Here is a 10,077-nt window from a genome sequence, read left to right on the forward strand (position 1 = left end):
CAGATTCCTGCTCTCCAGTAGGCTCAACCAAATGTATCTCAAATGAAGTAAATTACGTAAATGTAAGAATCCATATAAAAACTAAAGAAAAACAAACTGTAAATAATAATAATAAGCCACACTAATAAATAAAAACAAGCATGTAGCTTAACTGGCATCCAATCACTCTTTTGCTTCATTGCCTTAGCTCTGGCTCAAACCCTATGTCCTCTTTCTAATTGCTCAAAATATGAATTTCTCCCATGAATATGCACATCCACAAAGACACACATAGATACACATGGCTCAGGGAAGTAGGAATGCCAGTTCAAACCTGTCCTCACTTTGACAGGAGATAGCCCTTACGTTATTATTTTCCTAAATATCCCTGAAGATTCATTAACATTCCAATCACTGTGGAGTCTGAGGCATTCATCTGCCTCCTTCACCTCTGGTGAGAGACAAAGGGAGAGAGGAAGAGTTTTAGTAAGAGCACAGTCAAATGACGCAGAGATATCAGAGAGGGAATGGAGTAAAACAACATCATTTGATCTAACAACAAATTTATTTCAGTCAGCATTTATTGAGAAATATTACACTCACACTGAATCAGCTATATAATTTGTGGGGTCAGTGAAAAATGAAAATACAATATCTCTTGTTTGAAAATGACTAAGGATTCCAAGATGACAACGGCAGAGCATTAAATCTAGCATGGGTTCCTGCAGAGCATACGATTCCATGTGTCTGCACAGGTCACATGCTTATGAAGCTGGCCCTGAATTCAGATAAGATTTTTGGTCATGAATACAGACACAAATACCTAAATCCTACTTTCAAGCAACTGAGATTAAAAAAAAAAGAGAGCAAAAACCTAAATAACTACTGTTCAGAGTAGGAAGAGATGAATGTGCTTGTGAAGATCAGTTCAATTTGGGGAGTACAGAAGAGCTATCAATTGGGTGATCTCGGGAATCCATGAAAAAGAAGGATCTGGATTATAGTTCCAAAAATCAACAATGATGGATATGTAGCCAAAGCAGGAAAAAAAAATCTCTGGAAGATGGGGAAAAAGTATTCCTAAAGGGGTCAGTATCTTTGCTAGCATAAACTGTTTAAATAAAAGCATGCTTCCCTTATGGGACATGGACAGTGTTTAAGAAGATGCAGACAAGGATTTTATGTATAAGGTAAAGCAAATGTCACCAGAGTTGGTTTAGGCGTGTCTTCCACTTCTTCAATACTCTGTTTTTGATCCACAATACTTGTGCCAAGCAGAACTGATGTCTTGAATTCTTGGTGTCCTGGGTGTTGGCTCCCATGAGAAAGACAGGGCTGGGTGTGTGGGGAGAAAGAATGTTCTTATTTGAACTGTGGGAAAAGAGGAGGATATTAATCTCAAAGAAAGGAAATAAAGGGGAAAGGCAGAGAAAAAAAAGAAGATAGAGGAAAAAGGAATGAATTGATTACAGGCTGAAGAAACAAAGAACAAGAAAAAGCTCACCTCTGTTTTTTTAACCATGAGTCAACTACAACCAATATGACCAGGGTAACTATCACAGTCAAACAGATCAGGATGAGAAAGATGGAATATCCACCTGGTTGGGGATAGAATAAGAACACCAACCCTAAAATACTCTATTCCACCAAGCTGAGATTTCCCATTTCACAAGGGTGGGACCTTCCTAGAATTTTCATCCATGTTTTCCAAAGCCCTCATTTCAATTCCTCCTGATCCTTTGTCTGTGATCTCCTCCCAACCCTCTCCCACTAAATCACTAGTTCCTCCTCCTTTTTCTGTTAGTATGTCTAATTCTCTACTTCCATTTTCTTAAAATTTAACTACTGTCATACTCTATCCTTCTTTATTTTGATTGTCCCAGTTTTACCCTTCTTGTGCCTAGCATTCCTACCCATTTCCTCAGCCCCACACTCAAAAGCCCCAGGGCTATTTTCATTATTTCCCAGCAGAGCCTCAGCTGTTTCTCACCCCAATGGATGATTAGATCATGGCCCCCTAGACTGCTGTGTTTCACCCGACAGGACAGGCCAGCTGCCTCCCCAGCCGCCACATCCAGGGTTGCTCGGAGATACCATGTCTCGTCAGCATTAGGCAGGACGTCCCCTCGCTGAGTGCCCCGCTGCTCCTGCTCACCCCGCATCCACATCACCCACACGGGCTTTGGGTAGAATCCTGAGACATGGCACACAAGCTGCAGACGGCCAGGGCCAGGACTGGGGCCACGGGACAGCCAGGCCTCTGGCTTCACTAGGAAGAAGAAGATAGAAAAAAAATGGAATTTCGAAGGGCACCCCAGGCCAGAGCTCAGAGACTCAGGTGCCTTTGTAATAATACTAAGAGTGATTTAGTAATCACTTCTTTCTCTTGTCTAAGAAACAGTCCTGAACCCACACATCTCATTCTCTAGTCTCTCACTATGTCTTTCAAAATGATGATGAGAGGCAAATTCAAATACGAGAGTTATAGTACTAGGAACAAGAGGGGAGAGAGAGAGTTGGGCTCACCTTTCCGTTTCAGTTCTGACTCCCCTGCTTCCATAAGCCCCGCTAGAAATTGAGGGCAGGTGTGACCAAGAAGGCTTTGCAGTATTTCCTTAATATCTAGGTAGCGATTGAGCACTTTGCAGACGTTCTGGGCCCGGATCCCTGCTCCTGGAGATGGCTCCCAGGAAATTCCTTGGAAACTCAGGAAATCTGATCCTTGATATGCCATATTTAAGAAGATTTGTGGGGCATTCATTCTACAGCCAGCTAATATCTGGATCTCGAAGGGGTCTGAGAGTGGACAGGGACGAGAGATCATTATGGAAAGAATGACAAGGAAGAAAAACAAACAATTTAGACAGTAAAGAGATTCAAGGGAAGAAAAATTTGCTGGGAAATCATATGGAGACTAGAGTTTACTGGCAAAGGGGAAGAAAATTTGTGGGAAGAAAATTTGAAGATAATAAAGATACTTTGAAATAACTAATGGGAAAGTGGTAGATGGGAAGGCTATCAGGAAGATAGGAGATTGGTCATAAATAATTCACGTGGAAGTGGTTAAGTACAGGCCAGTCCATGTCAACACTCAGGCAAAGGATAAAGAAGGGCAGAAAGAGGGTTGAGAAAGGCTGAGTCTGAGGGCAGGAATGAGGGGCAGAAGATCCAGAGGAGACAATCATTCCAAAGAGCCAGACATGAAGCTATATTCATGTTGAGATATGTACATGCAGGCCCTTTTGTGTATATGGTGGAGTGTGGGTAGTGGTGAAGGGTGAAGCAGAGGAGGGAGTGGGAGGCAGAGAGTGGGGAACAAGGTTAGTAAGGTTAAATGATGGTCAGAGTCTATATACTATCTTCCACTTTGGAAAATAGTTGGTGTTCCCAGGCAAATTATCAGCTTAGAGCAATGAACTTACATTCAAGCTGAAATTGACCAGCAGAAGCTTGCACTATCCGGATAAAACTATGGAAGTATAGCTGGAACAGTGACTGTAAGTTTTTCAGCTCCTGCTTGCTGAAGTTTCCATGGGACCAGGGCTTCAGAAAGCGGATGGTGCCCAAGACAGTGTCCCAGCCATGAGTCTGCAGGTCACCCAGCCATCCTGAGCCCTCACTGTGTGCCCAGCTGTGGTTGGCAAAGGAGGAAGTTTGGAGCATGCGGAATGACAGGTGCTCCTCTGCTGCTAGACGATAGGATTGTAGAGCCTGGCGAGCTGAGAGAGAGGGAAATGACAAGTAGAGAGAATGTAAAGGGATGGGAAAAGTGATGCCAAAGGGAAAAAAGGAACCCAGAGATGAGAGACAGTTAGGCAGCTTGCACATACTCCAATATCCTTTTCCTCTGGGGCCAGCTTCCTTTCTCCAAAATCAAAGACAAAAACTGAGACTGAGGGCAAGAATTCTCTGCCTGGAACTAGCCTGAAAGGCATACTCCAAGGGCATCCTAGAAGAGTACTGCTCCCTTCCCCCAGGACCTCCCCAGAGCTTCCTCTCAGCCCTCTGGTGCCCTACCATAGGTATCTTTCCACCTGCACTCTTCTTACCTGCTGTATTTTCCCCAGGACAGCAGAGACCCTCGAAGAGGAGGAACAGGAGCAGCATTGAAGCTCTGTTAAAGGACGGATTCCTTGGCAGGACAGCTGCCCTCATAATTCAGATATCAGTACCCCTCTCCACACCCTCTTGCACTCTCATCTGACTTCCCTTGCTGTACAGACAGACAAACCTCTCCCTCTGCTGACTTCCCTGTCAGAGAAGCCACACTGCCTCGCTTTGCTGCAGCCTCCCACGGGGTTTTTCATTTCCCCTCTGTCTCTCCCACTGTCTGGCTCCAGATTTTCTCCCTGCTCTTGTCTACATCCTCCCAACCTCCCTAATTGCACTAACTGCTGGAAAACGAGTCCTGGCTTAAAACAAAGTCTGTGGTCTGGCTAGAAGATGGAGTAGCTTTTGGCCTTGGAGAAATCAAATCCATACTTGGCTTGTCAATAATCTAATCTGTGAGAAGTGATGGTAGTCACTCAGTGGTGCCTAGTGACCTATCCACCAGTCTCCCACTTCTACCTCTCTGTGATCCTCTCCTCCGCCTGTATCTCTTCACTCTGCTTTTGATCATGATCAGAAGACACTCAGCATCCTGAATGTAGCTGCATAATAAGCAAGCAACCCTCCATAATCCAACTCTCCGTGCTGCTGAAAAAGGAGCAGCAATGGCAATGCAGATTATCAGAAAATCTAAAGAAAGCTCCTTTTTTTCAGTTTCCCCAGTCAAGCCAACTGTCACTGTTAAAGTGGTCCATGAGTGGGCTCGACCTGGAAGTGGTGAGCTAGAGGGCAGGTAGATTTCACCCATGTTTTACAGGTGGGTCTGGAGGAAATACATAGGGGACTTGGATCCCCATCCCTACCCAAACGAAGAGAGCATGTCTGGAAGTCTGTGGGCCAGCTTTGCCCTGGGTATGAAGAAAGACTGAGGGCAGGCATGAAGCTTCTCATTAGTTCATGGCCTGAGAGCATTGGAGTCCCCTTGCTTGCGTTCGGTTAGAGAGCAGTTTTGGTGGACACAGGGAAGTAACTTTAGAGGACTGAAGTGTTCACTGGAGAATTAATTGAGTCTTTATTTTTGTTTCTTTTTCATTGATATTTGTTGTGACACTCTGAAGGCAGTTGAAATAACATTCCTTTGTTTGGTTTTTATATATTTGTTCAACTGACATTTATTCAGAGCCCACCTATGACCAAAAACAATTGCCAGGCCCTAAGATATCAGAGATAGACATCTTTGGGAAAAAATAAAACAAAATTCAACCCCAAACCTCTACTTTTCTTATAGAGTAAATTTACTGAACGGTGGTCAGAATTATTGAAAAAGGTCCAAACCTAGTTTCATCTTATTATCATTTCTAAATTCTAAGGTTAAAGAAAGATAAAAAGTTTCCTTGTTTCCTGAGTAGAATGTCTACATTTATTTTCAATACTCTTTCTGTGCTGGAGAGGTGCTGGAGAGGATGTGGAGAAATAGGAACACTTTTACACTGTTGGTGGGACTGTAAACTAGTTCAACCATTGTGGAAGTCAGTGTGGCGATTCCTCAGGGATCTAGAACTAGAAATACCATTTGACCCAGCCATCCCATTACTGGGTATATACCCAAAGGATTATAAATCATGTTGCTATAAAGACACATGCACACGTATGTTTATTGTGGCACTATTCACAATAGCAAAGACTTGGAACCAACCCAAATGTCCAATAATGATAGACTGGATTAAGAAAATGTGGCACATATACACCATGGAATACTATGCAGCCATAAAAAATGATGAGTTCATGTCCTTTGTAGGGACATGGATGAAGCTGGAAACCATCATTCTCAGCAAACTATCACAAGGGCAAAAAACCAAACACCACATGTTCTCACTCATAGGTGGGAATTGAACAATGAGAACACATGGACACAGGAAGGGGACATCACACACTGGGGCCTGTTGTGGGGTGGGGGGAGTGGGGAGGGATAGCATTAAGAGATATACCTAATGTAAATGATGAGTTAATGGGTGCAGCACACCAACATGACACATGTATACATATGTAACAAACCTTCACGTTGTGCACATGTACCCTAGAACTTAAAGTATAATAATAAAAAATAAATAAATAAATAAAAATAATAAAAAAAGAAAAAAAAACTGCAAACAAAAAAACAAAAGAAAAAGGTCCAAATCTAGTTTCATCTTATTATCATTTCTGAATTCTAAGGTTAAAGAAAGATTTAAAAAAGTTTCCTTGTTTCCTGAGCAGAATGTCTACATTTATTTTCAGTACTCTTTCTTTTCTACAAATACATTCAAAGCTATAAATTGCTATGTAAATCTATCTATAAATTGCTATGTAAATCCAAAATTGGTTTCATAATAAAATTATGAACAGTAAACAAAGATAAATATTCAAGAGAATATATACTAACCTACAAAAACCATAATACATAATAAAAAGATTGGAATGACCTATGCCAAATATCAATACTACAAGTAACTGTATTCCTTAGAATTTTTGTTTTGTTTTGTTTTTTCCTGAGACGGAGTCTTGCTGTCTTGCTCTGTTGCCCAGGCTGCAGTGCAGCTGCAGGATCTCGGCTCATTGCAACCCCCGAATCCCTGGTTCAAACGACTCTCCTGCCTCAGCCTCCTGAGCAGCTGGGATTATAGGCAAGAGCCACCATGCCCATCTAATTTTTGTATTTTTAGTAGAGACAGGGTTTCTTCATGTTGACCAAGACGGTCTCGATCTCCTGACCTCGTGATCCACCCGCCTCGGCCTCCCAAAGTGCTGAGATTACAGGCGTGAGCAACCGTGCCCCGCCCATTAGAATTTTTGAATCAGGCCAGGCACGGTGGCTCACACCCGTAATCCCAGCACTTTGGGAGGCCAAGGCAGGCGAATTCGAGACCAGCCTTGCCAACATGGCAAAACCCTGTCTCTACCAAAAAAAGTAAAAATTAGCCGGGTGCCGTGGTGTGTGCCTGTAATTTCAGCTACTCAGGAGGCTGAGGCAGGAGAATTGCTTGAGCCTAGGAGATGGAGATTGCAGGGAGCTGAGATTGTGCCACTGTACTCCAGCCTGGGCAAGAGAGTGAGACTCTGTTTCAAAAAAAAAAAAGAGGGAGAATTTTAAAATCATTTGCAAAGTAAAATAAAGCAAAGTATAATTAGAGAATAAAACAATGTTGTTATTCCACAAAAAATTGCACTTTTATATAAGTAAAGATAACCACACCCTAGTTTTTAGTTTTGAGGCTACGGAACTCACAGATAACTGCAAATTACTGAGCAAAGTAGAAATAATGTCTGACAGCAACCCCATAATCATTAACAAAATAATGAAATTCCTTCTAAATTAAAATTATCCAGAAGATAAATTCCAAAGAAAAAGTATATATTAATTTTAATTTTTGTAACATTATATGGTACAATTATTTCCTTCCTGCTTTACAAAATTCCATCAGTGGGCCAGGCACAGTGGCTCACTCCTGTAATCCCAGCACTTTGGGAGGCTGAGGCAGGCAGATCAGGAGGTCAGGAGATCGAGACCATCCTGGCTAACACAGTGAAACCCTGTCTCTACTAAAAATACAAAAAAATTAGCAGGGCGTGGTGGCACGTGCCTATGGTCCCAGCTATTCGAGAAGCTGAGGCAAGAGAATCGCTTGAACCTGGGGGGCAGAGGTTGCAGTGAGCCAAGATTGTGCCACTGCACTCCAGCCTGGGCAACAGAGAAAGACTCCGTCTCAAAAAAAAAAAAAAAAAAAAAAAATTCCATCAGTGCCTAACCACATTTTTTACTAAAAATACTTAGTGTCTGTGGCCAGAGGTCTCTTTTAAAAAAAAACTCCCCCTCTTATGTTTTCCTGAGGCTGCCCCCATCACATTCGCAGATCCCCTTTTGCCAAAACCAGAAAAATTCTCTCAAAACGTATTATAAGATGTGACTTTGGACAAATTAATCTTTCTATGTAAGAAATTTATGGGAGATGTCATTAAAATTGATTTAAAATAAAATTTTTGAGTACATTTGTACAAATGTAAGAAAACGTTCCATCTGTTAATTTTTTTTCAAAGAATTTAAATACGAATTTTATTTTTTGGCTTATTTTCAGGAAAGATTGCAATTTCTACATACTTATTTTCTTGTTTGTGTATACTTACATTTCTTTAACATTTATTCAAATATATTTTTCAGCTTTAGTGAGGTACAACCAACAAATAAAAATTGAGTATAAAAAAGTATTTATTGCCACTGAGCTGTACATTTTAAATGGTGAAGATGATAAATTATATATTTATATTCTACCTTATTTTTTTTTAAATTGGGTATACTTAAGGTGCACAACATGATGTTATGATATATGTATATACTGTGAAGTAATCACCACAGTCAAGTTATTACCATATCCATCACTTCACATAGTTACATTTTTTCTTTTTTTTTTCTTTTTGAGACGGATTCTCACTCTGTCACCCAGGCTGGAGTGCAGTGGCACTGAGAGGTGACAGCGTGCTGGCAGTCCTCACAGACCTCGCTTGCTCTCGGCACCTCCTCTGCCTGGGCTCCCACTTTGGCAGCACTTGAGAAGCCTTTCAGCCCGCCGCTGCACTGTGGGAGCCCCTTTCTGGGCTGGCCAGGGCCGGAGCCGGCTCCCTCAGCTTGCAGGGAGGTGTGGAGGGAGAGGCGCGAGCGGGAACCTGGGCTGCGGGCGGCGCCAGCTGGAGTGCCGGGTGGGCGTGGGCTTGGTGGGCCCGCACTCAGAGCAGCCGGCCGGCCCTGCAGGCCCGGAGCAATGAGGGACTTAGCACCCGGGCCAGCAGGGGCGGAGGGTGTACTGGGTCCCCCAGCAGTGCCAGCCCACTGGCGCCGTGCTTGATTTCTCACCAGGCCTTAGCTACCTCCCCGTGGGGCAGGGCTCGGGACCTGCAGCCCACCATGCCTGAGCCTCCCACCCCCTCCATGGGCTCCTGTGCGGCGGAGCCTCCCCGATGAGCATGGCCCCCTGCTCCACGGCGCCCAGTCCCATCAACCACGCAAGGGCTGAGGAGAGCGGGTTCACGGCGGGGGACTGGCAGGCAGCTCCATCTGCAGCCCCAGTGCAAGATCCACTAGGTGAAGCCAGCTGGGCTCCTGAGTCTGGTGGGAACGTGGAGAATCTTTATGTCTAGCTCAGGGATTGTAAATACACCAATTGGCATTCTGTCTCTAGCTCAAGGTTTGTAAACACACCAATCAGCACCCTGTGTCTAGCTCAGGGTTTGTGAATGCACCAATGAACACTCTGTATCTAGCTACTCTGGTGGGGCCTTGGAGAACCTTTACATCTAGCTCAGGGATTGTGAATACAGCAATCGGCACTCTGTCTCTAGCTCAAGGTTTGTAAACACACCAATCAGCACTCTGTGTCTAGCTCAGGGTTTGTGAATGCACCCATCCACACTCTCTGTATCTAGCTACTCTGGTGGGGCCTTGGAGAACCTTTGTGTCCACACCCTGTATCTAGCTAATCTGGTGGGGAGGTGGAGAACATTTGTGTCTACCTCAGGGATTGTAAACTCGCCAATCAGCGCCCTGTCAAAACAGACCACTTGGCTCTACCAATCAGCAGGATGTGGGTGGGGCCAGATAAAAGAATAAAAGCAGGCTGCCCCAGCCAGCAGTGTCAACCCGCTTGGGTCCCCTTCCACACTGTGGAAGCTTTGTTCTTTCGCTCTTTGCAATAAATCTTGCTACTGCTCACTCTTTGGGTCCACACTGCCTTTATGAGCTGTAACACTCACCTCGAAGGTCTGCAGCTTCACTCCTGAAGCCAGCCAGACCAGGAGCCCACCGGGAGGAGCGAGCAACTCCAGACGCGCTGCCTTAAGAGCTGTAACACTCATTGCGAAGGTCTGCAGCTTCACTCCTGAGCCAGCGAGACCACGAACCCCCCAGAAGGAAGAAACTCCCAGCACATCTGAACATCAGAAGGAACAAACTGCGGACACGCCGCCTTTAAGAACTGTAGCACTCACTGCCAGGGTCCGCGGCTTCATTCTTGAAGTCAG

At 44.1% G+C, this 10,077-nt stretch overlaps 1 protein-coding gene across 4 annotated transcripts; it reads right to left on the minus strand.

Moving 5' to 3' along the window:
- Positions 1 to 526: 526 nt before the first annotated feature.
- On the minus strand, positions 527 to 4,429 carry LOC101140563 (T-cell surface glycoprotein CD1e, membrane-associated). Of its 4 annotated transcripts, none has more exons than XM_004027026.5 (6): positions 4,029 to 4,429; positions 3,402 to 3,698; positions 2,506 to 2,775; positions 1,970 to 2,248; positions 1,484 to 1,577; positions 527 to 1,314 (listed from the first exon to the last, which is right to left on the minus strand). In XM_004027026.5, exons 1-6 carry the CDS (start codon positions 4,132 to 4,134, stop codon positions 1,182 to 1,184), a joined length of 1,179 nt encoding a protein of 392 aa, XP_004027075.5. In that variant the 5' UTR covers positions 4,135 to 4,429; the 3' UTR covers positions 527 to 1,181. The 4 variants fall into 4 exon arrangements, with proteins under 4 accessions (XP_004027075.5, XP_004027074.5, XP_004027076.4 ...); XM_004027025.5 differs by having other exon boundaries at positions 527 to 1,350; XM_004027027.5 differs by having other exon boundaries at positions 2,135 to 2,248; positions 4,029 to 4,181.
- Positions 4,430 to 10,077: the final 5,648 nt, after the last annotated feature.

The sequence above is a fragment of the Gorilla gorilla genome, chromosome 1 (assembly GCF_029281585.2).
Source record: "Gorilla gorilla gorilla isolate KB3781 chromosome 1, NHGRI_mGorGor1-v2.1_pri, whole genome shotgun sequence".
NCBI classification, from domain to species: domain Eukaryota; kingdom Metazoa; phylum Chordata; class Mammalia; order Primates; family Hominidae; genus Gorilla; species Gorilla gorilla.